A 14,375-nucleotide genomic window follows, 5' to 3' on the forward strand; every position below is an offset into this window, starting at 1 on the left:
AAATGAGCTGCAAGAGGATAACTGAATTTATTTGTTCCTTAACAATGTTCACAAATAAATCAATTAAGCACCTGCAAATGCACATCAGACAACTCAATTCCTTTTAACTGGTGTAACAGCGGACAGCTGGGTTCTACATTTTCAGCGTACCTGAAATTTCTCTAGTGCTACAAGTTTCATTAATAAAGTGCATTCAGAATCTTGACAAGACAGATGAATTAGTATTATCTTATTTCAATGTAAGGTTTAACCACTTAAATAGAGACTTCCACCCAAACCTTTTAACATTTTCCTCTTCGTTTTCCTCTGTGCCTGAATTAGAAGCCTCTCCGTTTTCCATCAAAGCTTCGTAAGTCTTTTGTGCTCGAACAATTTCTTTGTCTGCACTGAAGTGCACCATTTGTCTGCTTAAAATAGGAACAACTAAATTGAAGTTGTCAATTCTTTTGTTTAATTTCCTGATATCTTCTACAAATTGCTCACAAATACGATTCCATTGCTTTTGCCTATATGGTGTCATTGGCCCTCCAAGCTTACTTCTAGATGCCACTATACTCTTCCTTAACCGCTCAATAGTTTCCCGTATTTCTTTCTGCATCAGGATCCACTCTGGCTGATATCCATTGTCTATCAGAATCCTGTTCAAGTTGTGAGTCATAGGGTCAATATGTGGACAGTCTGAAAATTTCTGCAAAGGTTTTCCTTTGCCACTGAGGTTGTCAAAGTCTCCTTTCGCCATCGATTCCTGGATGAGGTCCTCAACCAACCGTTCAACCGCCTGAGTTATTTTCACCTTTTTGCTCTGCCTCACATCTTTGGCTTTCATTACGTCAGTCACAGCATACTGGCTTTCAAGTCTCTGCTTCCGGTACTCCAACACTTGTTCAGTAGCACGGTCTACTCGAAACTGCATGTACTGCTTTTCTCTTTGGCTGGGTGTTCCAAAACCAACGCCTTCAAAACTCAAGTAGTGTCTATGCTGTGGTGCTTTTGATTTGAACTGATCTTCCTCCTCTTCATTATTCTCGTTTGATTTCTTTTTGGTTGCCACATCACTGAGCACGACTCTGTACGCTTCTTCTACTTTCATAAATGCTTCAGAATCAGCTGTGGCAGAACCACTGTCTGGATGGTATTTTTTAGCAAGACTTCGATATGAGTTTCTGATATCATCAAGGGAACATCCTTCCTCAAGCTCAAGAATTTTGTAAGAGTCCTTGATGTTGCTTTTAGGTTTGTAACCCGACAACATTCTGTTGCCACAAATGTAGGGAAACAGCTTCAGGTTTCTTGGAATCATTGCTTGATGTACCATTAAATGATGCCCTATGTTGTTAGTCAGCATGACACAAAGCCACTTTATATTTCTTCAGGTGCAGCTACATTATAAACAATGACCTATAAACACATTTTTATAAAAATTGTGTTAAATATGCTTCTTAGAAGAACTTACATGATTTAAGACTTATCTTTAACTTGTTATATTACTTAAAGAAATCCCTACAAAATTTCAGAACAGTATGCGGTGTTCTTTTCTTTCACAGGCTTAACACTGAAATCTGCATTTCTTATTAATTACTACTGAAGCAGTACTATTACAATGTAAATGAAAATTAATTCACAATATAGTTTTCTCCTGGTATAGCAATAATAGCATAGCTTTGTTTTGCACTGCAGAATTCCCAAAAGGCCAAAACTTTATTGCCTTTCTGCAAACTCAGTGCAACGTAAACTGGAAATATGCTTTATGTTGAGTGGTAACTCTGCTGAAACAAATCTCTCCCTTTTCCTCTATACACCTACATTCAGCCATCAACTGAATTTTCTATTCACATACATCAATGCTTCAAGATCTACTACCTGATGCATTCTCAAAGGATTTCATTTCAGTACCCTTTTGGTATTTTGCAACAACAACTGAAGTAGCATTCAGATTATAGATTCATTTAGATTAACTCTTGTATCCCAGCAGGATACAGGGCTCTCACATTCTAGTGGCCAATCTTCTTCATTTGTGCCCGGTAAGGTTATAAATCTGGAACTCAGAACACATCAATAGCAGACAGTATCTCATTCTGTCAGGAATACCAGTGCTTCCGAATGATCTTGGGAAACAGCAAAAGGAACACTTTTAGCAAATGACAACAGAAGTAACTCTTCACGTAAAATCAGAAGTAGAAAAATATCAATCAAACTGCACACACAATTTACATACCAGCTAACTTCTCTTTATTAATGAAAATCCTAAGACAAATGCCACATACATGGTCCTAAAGAGTCTCCTTTTGCAGATTCAGTGTCCTTTTGCAGTGACTGCAATATATCCTTTGCTGACTTCCTTTCCAAAGAACTAGGCTGAATCAAGGTAAAGTTTAAAGAATAAATAGTGTTATATGTTCTGCATGTAACAAACTGCCCTCCTATACTAACCCGCCTGAAAAAGAGACAGGAAAGGAGATGTACTTGGGACTGCAGGAAACACTGGATCAATACTGAATATTTTCAGTTGATTTTGATCCAAGTAAGGTATTAAGTCATTGGCTTGTGGTTATTTTAATGGACCTTATTAATTTTTTGTTTGTTCATTTGATATAGATTAGTGATTTCTCTCCTTCTAGGTGGTTGGCAAAGACAATAATTTAGTTCCATATGCTCATAAAAATCCACATTACTACTACTTGAATGGAAAGATCGATGGATACAGCCTTGAAATCGAACATACTGATTAGAAGCAGGCTTTCTCATAATTCCGAAGACTTGATTTTAATGTATTTGTGCTTAAAAAACCTGTATCGAACTGTATGTATAGCACTCACCCCACGGCACCGAAGGGTGCCAGCTGGGGGGATTTTTATTCCTCAGCCGTTTGACTTCAGCTCTCCCCGGTGGGGCTAGGTAAGGGGGGACAAGACCGAGCCCCCCCCACCCCCAAAAGGCCGAGGAGGGCGGCGGCACCGACCGGCGCGCCCCGCGCCCCTCCCCCGCTGGGCCTGGCGCACGAGACAGCCTTCCGCTCCCACGCCCCCGCGCGCGCCCCGCTGCCCGTCACAGTCCCAACGGCTGCCCCCCAACCGCCCCCTCCGCGCGGGCTGTGGGGACAAGGACGGAGTCCCGCCGCGGGAACGGGCGAACGCCGTGAGGCGATGTGCCACAGGAGGGCTGAGGGAAGCGGTTACCGGCATGCGAGGAGCCAGGCACTCGGCATCCCGCCCCCCCTCAACGGCTGTTACGTGGGGCGGGAGAGGCTCCCCGCACCCCTACGCGTACTTTTGCGCCCAGAGCCCCGCTGCCCGGCACTCCCACCTCACCTGGTCCCCGCCGCCGCCCGCACAGCGGCGCAGGCCCAGGGGCAGGGCGCCCGCAATGGAGGAGGGGGAGGAAGAGGAGGGGCAACTGCTTTTACCCTTCGCTCAAGGACGTCTCCTAACGGCGGGGGGGCCGGGGGGCGGAGGGGCGCCCGACACGGAACGCATGTGCGAGCGGGAAGGCCGGCCCGCCCCCGCGCCCTGCCCGCCGCTCACCAGCGGAGGGAGCCCGAGTCCTGCCACAGCCGCGCGCCGCCGCCGGCGCGGGGCCACGTGACTGGGCGACGCGTGGACGGGGCGGGAGGGGCGTGTTGTCAGTGCCCGTGCGCGGGCGGCTGTGGCGGGCCGGACGGCTGGCGCATGCGCACTGCAGGGGGGGGATGTGGAGGCTGGCGGCGCCCGAGAGGGCGCCGATGTTGCGCAGCAGCGTCCCTCTGTGAGGCTGTATGGGAGACAGGACTTTTATTATTCTTTTTTTATATGTACGCTTACACATGTAGACTTTAACTGCTTTTTAGGCTTCGTTCTCCTGAGTGAATTCCACCTTAGTAGATGGCAAGTCCCCCTGCCTCTTCAGGGGCTTGTGGAACAGCTTGTGTGCAGTGCTTACCCTGACAAAGGCTTGGTCTTTCACAGCGCTCTTGTCCTTGCCCCTAACACGATTTTCAAAATGCTGTGAGTGCCTCTGAGCAGCTGCACTAGGAGCAACATCTGCTGGCATTTGTTGGGCTCACACAAAAAGGCAGTGCCAGACCCGCTGCGACCCAGAGCTCCTGGCCTCCGCTGCCTTGCAGCAGGGCAGGTAATGCCTGGTGGGTTTTCCTATGGCTTCCATGTGTGGCATTGGCTGGCTGTTGAGGAATGGCAACTTCAGCTAAAGAAACTTCAAACCAAGAAACAGTTCTCATCCTTAGCCTGGAAATGAGAACCCAGGTGCACAAATTAAAGGCCCAGTAGATGGAAGACAGACAAACCTCTTATGTTTTTTATTAACGGTAGTTGATGGGGTATGGTTGAGCATGCTGCATATCCAACCAGTGAAATGGTGGCATTGACGTCTGAAAGGAAGCAACTAGCATGTAGAGCAATCTGCTTTGTTTTACAGCTTCCAGTGTTATACTCTGACTGCTCATCTTGTTATGGCTTTACCAGTATGCTATCTTGGTGAATAAACAACACTAAATTTTCTCTTCTATTCGTTAGGTAATGGTTTTCTACACTTTTTAAATTTCAAATTCATTTTCTGCAAAAGTCCGATTTTGATACTGGAAGTTTCCGTGTATATTGTCTTTCTCTGCTGTATATTCACTTCATCACCTAAGAAAACACTTGCTCAAATAATTGCAATACAAATTGACCCACTGGAATGAATGCACGTTTAAATTACCTTCTTCTGGCCATTCATGCAGCAGAGACGTTTCAGGGCTGCACGAGTTCTCTTTCTGACTTAAATTGTCACAGCCTCCTGACTATAAGAAAAAATTCCAAAAACTGTTGCAAAAGAAAGATAAATTTTATCCTTGTTTTGGCTTATAAGAAATAAGACTCTTCTTTCCTTGTGGTGGTTTGCTCTTCAGTCAGAGGCAGAAAATGTAGAACTGTGAGTTTGCAAATCTAAGGAAGGCAGTCTACAGATACTTGGTAAGTGATGCTTAAGACTATTGTAGCAGGCATGTCTCCTTAAACTGGAGGGTTCAAGTACAGCATCTGTCCAACAGTACACAAGCTGTTAACTCCATAGAAGTTTTAAACAAACTTTGCAGATTTCCTTTAAAAACTGTTTTAGTGGTGTGAAAGGAATGGCTTGTGTTTCTATTTATGTATTTTTTTATTTCTCATTGCCTGACTTTAAGACACAGAGATACTGCTCAGTGCTATGTTGGGATACATTAATTTTGTTTTCAGTAAAGTGGTAGCATTGCAAGCTTGCCAAACGTTAACCAAACAACTTCAGATACTATCAAGAAAGGATTATGCTGTTGAAGAGGATGGTGTAGGAACCAGCAAAGCATAAAATAACACTTCTTATATACATTGTATCTCTGGCACTGCTTGTATTAAATTTGTTCAAAAGGTAAAAAGGGTAGTAATTAAGTGGGGCATAATTCAAGTGTGTGCTAGATATTAAAATAATTTTTATATATACATTTAAGGATATGTTCCATTACAAAGAATAGGCCTGTGGGAGTTATGCGTGCACCTTTTAACTGGAGTGTTTCTGTTTAGCTGTAGAACATGAAAGCTATGTTTTATTTTTACAAGTTGTCTTTGGGATTCTTTACTTATCAGAGGATATAAAATTGCTCTTAACATGGGAACTGAGCAGTGATCTCAGCTTTTTGATACCACATTGTAGCTTCTTTTTTTTTTTATTAGGGTTGAATACTATTAACATTGTAGGATTGATTGATGGGTAAGAGTTGTTTTTGTTGTTAGCTGAGGAAAAATGGAAAGAGAGGAGAATGGTCCATGTTGCTAAAGTCTGTGGGGAGGTCTGTTTGGAAGGGCGGGCGGCATTAAGGGGATCCTGCTGGGGATCCTCCCTTCAGACAGGAGGATAAAAGGGGACAGGGCAGCATGCAGGTCTGTCTGCTTCTTTCACCCTCTCACCCTTATCCTTGGCTTTAGGAGATCAGAAATCATTTGGATCTGAAGCAGGAGCTGAAGGAAGAACTCGAATCCATCTGGAGTTGTGTGGACAAACTCAGGGTCTCAGCCTTTTGCGTGGACAAACAGCAGGGTCTGACACGGTAAGGGAAGATGATTCAAGTGAGACATCCCTCCCTACAGTCTTTCCTCTAGGACCCACTGTTTACCAGCTTTCGTTTCTTCCAGCATGCTTTTGAATTGCTTTGCAAAAAACATCTTTAGTGTCCTCGTTATGATGTGGAATGGAAATGTGTATTTTTTTCCACAGGGTAGGAGGCACTTCTTGGTTTCACTCTCTTCCCAGGCAGGAACTTTAATTTATTCTGCCTTAGAAAACTTCAGTGAATAGTGAAATTATGTTTAGGGGAAAAATTTGCTTTTAAAAACACTTTGCTTTTTATTAATAACGGTTGGACCATAGTGCCTAATGAAGCTTTGTAGAGAGCATGTTGATATCTTTGTTAGAGATAGAGCAGTTGTAACCCTTTATTTTTAAGTTCACAGCAACTTCCTAGTGACTCCAGAATTATTTGTCAAGCAGTGACAAAAGGAAAGACGAAGTCTGACATATTGGACAGTTACACAGTATAAAGACTTAGAAAAGTCTTTTGCAAGGAAATCAGTCTGGCAGATTGTTAGAGCATTAAGCATATGCTCTGTGTTTATATGCCTAGAGCACAATACCTAAAACTTAAAATTAGTCTCTTAGATAATCCACAACGGTCTGTAATTCCCAGGCTACTTAAGTACTTACATTTTACTTGGACAATTTAATAATTATGAAAATATATATAGTTAAATTTTATTTTGTTGATATTAGGGTAAGACATCTTAATACTGTCTCAGGAACTCAAAACATGATTATTGATTTATCACAGTTCTATGAACATCTTTTCTGAAATACTATACGACAGTGTCACCATTTAAAACAGGCTTCTGTTTGCCTTTGGAAGCTATGTAATGAACTCAAACCAATGGTTCTGATTCCTTGGGAAAAAACTGCTGACATGTTGCTTGCAAAGCTGATGTTTTATGGTATCTTTAATTTATTATCTATTTCCTGGGTAAGGAATGCTTTATGCCATTAGCATCTCCTTTAAAGGTCATGTTCTGGGGTGTTTTTCCTTTCTGACATTTGTCCACATTCAGCACATACGGAAAAATTAAGTTTGCAGATGTGACCTACATTGAGTATGATAATATTTCTGAAACAAATCAAAACTAATTTGCCTAGAAATATTATTGAGGAACTGCTTTAAATGTCAGCGTGCTAGTGAAATTAGCAGTTGTTCTTTTATTGAGCATGCTGTTCTGTAGAAGTTACCCTCTTAGCAATTGTCAAAGTATAAAATCTCTTCTCAAAACTGTCTTTGCCATTTATTACTGAGGATGTTTACACTCATAAAAGTTCCTAGATTGACCACAGTGTTCAGTGTGAAATATATTTATCTGGTAAGTTACCTAGAGCATTTGTAAGAAACTTTCTGTCCTGTCCTGTGTAGTTGTGCAAAGGACTTGATGAGACCTAGTCATGATAAGATTATTTCAGTCTGGATACTTGAGAGAGGAAATCTTGACTATACGGAAACAAGTGGAAAAAATTGTCAGTAATTTCATTGTTGTCAGTATTTAAACCAGAAGTGAATGATGCATCCATCCAGTGACGCTACTGTTACAGTCACATTATAGATACCTTTCTAATACGAACTGGATTGATATTACTTATCAATTCTAAGTGAGAGATATAATTTATATATTTTTGCTTATTCTTACATGGTTTGTGAAATAAATAGTACTATATATGATGATTCTGGGTTTGCACAGGTTAATGGCCGATCGGGTGCTTGTGATTGGCAGTGGAGGGAGAGAGCATGCGCTGGCCTGGAAGTTGGCCCAGTCTCCACATGTAAAACATGTCTTTGTTGCGCCAGGAAATGCAGGAACAGCTGACAATGGAAAAATTTCAAATTCAGGTAAAAAGAGGGAAAAAAATAGAATATTGTGCCAAGTAATCAGTAATATGGGTGTTGGAACTCACCACATTTGTGTTGACCTGGTAGGAGATAACAATTATTTTTTTCTTTTACTGGTACCACATGTATTTTTTTCTGTATGTTTTGTTTCTGAATTTTAGAACTGCCTAGTAAAACATCATATTATATTTATTTTTAGCCTAGCTTCTTGAGATAGCGAGGGTTATATGAGGCTGTGTATTTCTACACCTCAACTCTTTCCTCCCACTGTTATGCTTGATTTCACTTACCAATTTCAGCAAAATGTGACAGAGGAATAGAAGTCTCAAAGTTATTAACTTCTGGATAGAAACTTCTCTGGTGTCTGCTCAGCTAAATTTAGCTACATCATGCACTGCCATTGAGTAAATCTGTGCTCAGATGTTGAAATTGAGTTTCCTTATGAACGTACGGTTTTATTTTTTAAAGTTTTTTTATTTTTTAAAGAAATAATCATTCTGTTATGATAAGCAGCTTTTAGAAGTTTATATTGATTACATACAGCAAATAAAATACATTTAATAAGTTAGCAGATGTGTATTAAAAACAGGAGTGCAAATTGGAAATGTTCACTGTTCCTTCTGGACAGTTATTATTATATCGTTTGTTTTACTTTGCACTTTGTGGACTGTTGCATTATTTTAATCATACTTCTTAGGGAGATGGAACAATGACATTGTCATCTCCCATCTCTTATTTAGGCTTTACAGTGGTAACTTAATTAAATTTCCTTTACCTTTTCAGCTGTACTAGTGAGCAATCACACTATTGTTACCCAGTTCTGCAAAGATCATAACATTGGACTTGTGTTAGTTGGACAAGAAGCTCTTTTGGCAGCTGGTAAGGCTGGAATAAATTAATTTGACAGTAAAAACCAGCACCTTGAATTCTGCTTTAAAATCACCTCTTTCAGATCTCAGGACACACACTGACTTAATTAAACTGAAAAGCAAGAAAATATGGTTTATCTTCTAAATGTAAATTGTAGCCACTTAAAACGTTTGGCTTCATAGCTGTATGCTGCTTTTTGCATGTTAGAAATCAGCAGGGGAAATCATTCAGGATCAAGAATCAGTAATGGTTACAAGTACTCTTGTGTCTTCTGCTCTGCTTTCCTTTATATAAAGAATTTTCTTGCAATAGTCCTAACATTGTTGCTGTATGCAATGGTACCCAGACCATCACGTGCATTTATTGTAATGTGCAGTAGGATCTCCATCTCTTAAATAGTGAACAGAAGTACCAGACAGTCCTAACACTACTCGTGGGGTGGTAACTGTGACAGTGCTTAGTAATGTAAAGAGCTAAAGATCTCATAAAAATAAATGATGAAATAGGTCACTGGATATGCAGAACCTTATATTAAGGATGAATTAGCTGTTGGAGACAAGGTAAAGTGTAACAGACTGCCGGAATGGTTATGTGGTTTTCCTTTTGTCAAAATGACTTGATGTTTCCAAAGAGATGACTTGGTTCTTTTGCTATTTTTGATAATTAGGGATTGTTGATGACTTGAGAGCAGCAGGAGTTAGGTGTTTTGGACCATCTGCAAAAGCAGCCCAGCTGGCATCCAACACCAGTTTTGCCAAAGCCTTTCTGGATCGACATGGGATCCCAACAGCAAGATGGAAAGCCTTCACCAATCCCCAGGAAGCTTGTAGGTTTATTATCAGGTAAATATTTTGATACTGGAAACTCCTCTGTCAAGTTATCTATGCATCTGGCCTTCACCCATGATAGTAACCTAGAACTAGGTAACTTTTCAATTGTTGTTCTTCTCAAATAGCTACTGAATGAATTAGTTTTGTAATTAGAGACAGATAGTGAAGGTGCAGGGAACTTAAACAGGTTGATTTTTCTGTTCACAGATCACAGCTTTTCTTTGGTCAGCTTCTTCAGGATGCTAGTTAGCCATTTAAAAGACAAAAAAATCGTGGCACAGAAAAATATTTGAATAAATCTTTCTGTAAGGGTAAGAATAATTTCTACGCAGACAGATACCAGCAAAATTCTATCTGTGGAGTGATTTGGGACTGGTCAAATGCTCATAACTTAAGAAGGATACTCTTATTTCTTCAAGGCTAGACAGCATCTCTCTTACATGGAGAGAGAAATGTAACTGCATATCTCTGCAATTGCTTTGAGCGGTAACAGCTCTGAAGTCATTGGGGATCCTTTGGGAGAGTAACTTACCTCCCAATAGCTGTGGCTATTTTGGTCCAGTCTTACAGCAGCTGCTGTGTTCAACTACACCGGTCTGTGGCTGTGTGTCGGTTTCACGGACTTCTTGTCTTTGCTGTCACATGCTACATGTGGTATAATCTAGTGGAACTTTTTTTTTTTTTTAAATAAAAACAACCTTTTCACTGACTTTGCTCTGTAACAGCATTTAGTCTATATTACTGCCATGTAGAGAAGCAGGCCAACAACTTTTATGTCTGTAAGCATGCATAAGACTCCGGTCAGCACACTGAGATGTGGAAAAAGGGAGCTTTGTGTGAGCCTGCTTTGGCTGCTTGTATAAATCTAGGGTTGAGATTTATCCTAATATAAATCGTAATGTGGAAAGGAGGAATGAGATGTTGTTTGAGAAAACAGGCTAGTAGTGTGTAGAATCAGCTTTTCAAAAGGGACATTTTATTTGACTGTCCACAAGCCGGAGAGAGGTGAATGGATGAAGTGTAGTTAAAATATGTTAACGTTATGCTGTTTTGTTTGTTTTTTTTTCTTCTAGATTTAGTTTGTGTTTAAGAGTAAGTGGAGCAATTCTGGAGATAAAGTGTTAATACACTAGTTCTAACATATCCTTTATATGCAAGACCTAACTCAGCCTTAACCTTACAACCCTAAAGAGAACTTCCACAGATTTATAGGATTATATACTGTAATCTGGTGTTATGAAACTATAAATCATCAATGAGTTCATCTTTCCAAACCTATGACAGGAATAAAACAGTAACCCAACTCAGGGGAAGGAGGAAGAAACTGCAAGGTATTACGAGTTCAGTGACTTGTCCAAGGGTATACATTGAGTTTGTGTCAGAACCAACAAAAGAATTCATGGATTTCTGGTTCACAGTCCTCCATGATAGGATGGGCTAGGAGGGAATGTATTTTTCTGAAGTGTTATTCTTCAACCATTCAGAAAAAAAGGAAGAATATGGGAGGCATTCAGCTTAAAAATGGTAATTTCACGGGATGCAGTAGGGATGCCTGAATCTCACTTTTGCTTTCATTTAAAGCACAGACTTTCCTGCACGAGTTGTACGGGCGAGGGGCCCTGCTGCTAGAAAAGAAGTGACTATTGCAGCCAGCAAAGAAGAAGCCTGCAGAGCTGTCCAAGAGATTATGCAGGTGGATAAATCTTTAATCAATCAGTGGGAATCCAATTCTTGATGTTCTGTAGCCTGTGAGTTTGTAATTTCAGCCACAGGAAGCAAGTATTTTCAGGAGAAACTCGCCTGTTTGACTAAGGAATTTCTCTGGGTATCATCCTCAAATTCCTCATGTTTGCCCCAGAGAGTGGGCAGTGAGCAGGGCTTTGTAAAGTTTGTGACTGAACTCTCATGCCAGCACTGAGTCCTGCTGCCCTGCCCCTCCAATTTTTTCATGTTTTGTTGGCTCCCAAGGTCTGATAAGGTGCATTTCAATATCTCTTCCTTATCTCCAAATGAGATTCTATTAGCTTTGCTCAACATACCAGAATTCAAGCAAGCCAGTACTTTTCATATACATTGTTTTTTCTGTTTAAAGAAAATAAGGAGAGGATTTAGCTAGTAGATGTCATGTTTGCTAACTGGAGAATTTTTTTTTTTGTACAGGACAGAATGTTTGGAGAGATGGTTGTTATTGAAGAACTTCTTCAAGGGGAAGAACTTTCTGTATGTGATCGATGGTGTGGTTGTGTGCTTTTATTCTTTGGCATTATTGTTATGCTCTGTGCATAAACACACCAGTTTATTGTTTCAAATAGTTTTTTTATTTTATTTGCACTTACATAAATAAATATGCAATCTAAGCAATTTGATGTCATACTAATCAATGTATATTGTCAGTAGAATTTTGTTCTACATTAGCCATAAAATTGCAATTACGGTGATCTTTTTAGGTGGAAAATGATCTTTTTTTCCTAAGGTGACCTAAAACATGTTTGTATGGACTTTGTCTTGGTAATTCTTGTTACATAAATAATTTTGTGCTAATATCTAGTGCCTATTTTAGCACTTTCCTTACCATGGATTACTCAGTGGCAGGATAAAACTTAAGCATGCATGTTATATGCCACATGAAAACTGAAAACAAGTTCTTTGTGCAAGGTTTGTCCTGCACTGAGAATACCTCACACTCATTCAGGCCGCAGATGTTCAAATACACACCTTTAACTTGAAACATACGAATAATTCTGTCAAGTCAATGAAGACTGTTCACATGCCTTAAAGTAAGCATATGTCCACGTGACTGACAGGTCAAGATCTAATTCATCAGAAAGGATTTGTTATGAGGGCCACCATTTCTCTTGATTATTTAAAAATGACAAAGAAAGCTCAATGAATCCTTCAGGTCAGTGGGCTTGCAGCAGAATAAATGGATCCTATTGCTTTCTGTCTTTGATTCCTAAATTTTCCTGGCAGAACTGAGCCTCAACCTGTGACCAGCAGTGTTAACTTCCGCTAGGACAGGCCATTGTCACTGTTTCTGTGTTGTGTGTGTCTCTTAACAGTGCTTATGCTTCACGGATGGTGTCACTGTTGCCTCAATGCCCCCAGCCCAGGCCCACAAACGATTGTTGGATGGTGACCAGGGTCCAAACACTGGAGGGATGGGAGCCTATTGCCCGGTTCCTCAGGTATAGCAGTCCTCCTCCTCAGCCTGCAATAAGGCTGATCACATCTGTGGTTAACATATCTCCTTTAGGGCCCAAACTTGTTCCTATCACATAGACCAGATTTCTTGAATTGATTGACGCTTTGCTTGTGTAAGTGCAGTAATACAGAGCTCAAACTTGAGTAGTCATTCTTCAGGATTTAATGAGCCAGTGTTCTGAGGAATGGTCTCTCTTTTACCTTTTCCATTATTCCTAAGCTTGGTGTTTCTCTGCTCCGATTAGCATCACTTGAAATGTCCCTGCAAAATTCCCCTGGACATGCCTGGAATCTTTGTGTCTCAAACATATCCTTAGGTTTCTTGTTGATTCTTAAAGCTGACTGCATTGTTCTAAATATGCTGCTCAAGTACATTATTAGTGTGTTTTTCTTAAGTACAGAAACCATCTTACTTTGTATGGCCCAGGTTGCCAGTGTCTCAAACCTCCTTAAAATTGGCCTTCTAAAGAAAGAACCAAACAAAAAATCTTGGGAGACAGAGGATCAGTGTATCTGTCCTTCGGGCAGCAGCACCCTGAAGGAAGGAGCACACTGGTTGGGGGTGGGAGAGCAGAAAAAATAGCTGAGGCACTTACTTACCCCAGTCCTTCCAGGTCCTATGAGCTAGTCCAGCAAATGTCATCACTGTCTCAATCAGTTTGATGTTGATCGTCAGGTTCCTGAAGTTCTTCTAGAGAAAATCAATGATGCTATCCTTCAACATGTTGTTGATAGTATGAGACAAGAAGGAACTGCATATGTAGGTAAGTAAGTGTTCAACTGAAAAACAAGGTAAAGTCCTATCAAGATTAGTTTCACTGTTAGGGATTGCTTTTGAATTGCAAATAATATTTGTTTAAAAAAAAAAAAGTTACTTTTTCATGCAATATTAAGCCTCACTGATTTGGCTTTTAGCTCTCCCTTTGGAGAGAAGAACTTTCATCTATTCTCCATAAAACATACTGTATTTTTATTAAATAGTTTTTATTTAAACAGTTCAACCAGACTTTCTGTAGTTCAAGGTATAATATATACTTAAGTACAGTTGTATTGTTCACTCCTATATACAGCAATGTAAGTTTTCTTAAGATCTTTGTCTTAAGGCTGTTTTGAAAAAGGAAGGTGATGCTCACAGCTGTCACTTAATGCCAATGGCTGCTTTTGGTACTGAAGACTGTCAAGATCACATACATGGAAAGAGTTGGGTTCCAGTCTGCGATGTATTCTCTGCTATGTGGTAACTTTTTTACAATGCCCAAATGTGCAGTAAGAATGTAGTGGGTGTTGAGCATTTTCAGGATGGTGCTGGAGGACCTGATGCTTTGTAGGGTTTAAATTTTGACACTTGTTATTCTCTGGGGATTGGTTTTCTGATTATACAATGAAAGGACTGCTTTAGATCACCACATGCATATATGTGTTTTGAGTAGAAATCACAGCATGCCAACTTCAATAAGTTTTTGTTTGTTCTTGTTGTTAGTAGCAGTAGTGAATTTTTTTATTTTTGGCTGAAATACAGAGTTCTACATCTATATTTATGCATAACA

General features: G+C 40.3%; 2 protein-coding genes across 13 annotated transcripts in view; one reads left to right on the plus strand and one right to left on the minus strand.

Moving 5' to 3' along the window:
• Nucleotides 1-3,580, minus strand: DNAJC28 (DnaJ heat shock protein family (Hsp40) member C28). Of its 9 annotated transcripts, none has more exons than XM_075171825.1 (3): nucleotides 3,404-3,580; nucleotides 2,265-2,355; nucleotides 1-1,398 (listed from the first exon to the last, which is right to left on the minus strand). In XM_075171825.1, exon 3 carries the CDS (start codon nucleotides 1,343-1,345, stop codon nucleotides 230-232), a length of 1,116 nt encoding a protein of 371 aa, XP_075027926.1. In that variant the 5' UTR covers nucleotides 1,346-1,398; nucleotides 2,265-2,355; nucleotides 3,404-3,580; the 3' UTR covers nucleotides 1-229. The 9 variants fall into 9 exon arrangements, with proteins under 9 accessions (XP_075027926.1, XP_075027918.1, XP_075027932.1 ...); XM_075171817.1 differs by having other exon boundaries at nucleotides 3,309-3,559; XM_075171831.1 differs by lacking the exon at nucleotides 2,265-2,355 and adding an exon at nucleotides 1,989-2,105 and having other exon boundaries at nucleotides 3,309-3,537.
• The window catches only part of LOC142091974 (trifunctional purine biosynthetic protein adenosine-3-like), a 27,965-nt gene continuing 17,155 nt past the window's right edge, over nucleotides 3,566-14,375 (plus strand). Inside the window, exons 1-10 of one of the 4 annotated variants that reach the window (XM_075171630.1) lie at nucleotides 3,566-3,853; nucleotides 4,883-4,946; nucleotides 5,934-6,055; nucleotides 7,779-7,927; nucleotides 8,711-8,806; nucleotides 9,465-9,639; nucleotides 11,209-11,320; nucleotides 11,788-11,847; nucleotides 12,687-12,812; nucleotides 13,505-13,592. In XM_075171630.1, coding sequence (XP_075027731.1) covers nucleotides 7,783-7,927; nucleotides 8,711-8,806; nucleotides 9,465-9,639; nucleotides 11,209-11,320; nucleotides 11,788-11,847; nucleotides 12,687-12,812; nucleotides 13,505-13,592 — 802 coding nt within the window. In that variant the 5' untranslated portion in view covers nucleotides 3,566-3,853; nucleotides 4,883-4,946; nucleotides 5,934-6,055; nucleotides 7,779-7,782. Of the gene's footprint in view, nucleotides 3,854-4,814; nucleotides 4,947-5,486; nucleotides 6,056-7,778; nucleotides 7,928-8,710; nucleotides 8,807-9,380; nucleotides 9,640-11,208; nucleotides 11,321-11,787; nucleotides 11,848-12,686; nucleotides 12,813-13,504; nucleotides 13,593-14,375 lie in introns of those variants that run through there. The other 3 variants (XM_075171638.1, XM_075171647.1, XM_075171658.1) reach the window with 3 other exon arrangements.

The sequence above is a fragment of the Calonectris borealis genome, chromosome 1 (assembly GCF_964195595.1).
Source record: "Calonectris borealis chromosome 1, bCalBor7.hap1.2, whole genome shotgun sequence".
Taxonomy (NCBI): Eukaryota; Metazoa; Chordata; class Aves; order Procellariiformes; family Procellariidae; genus Calonectris; species Calonectris borealis.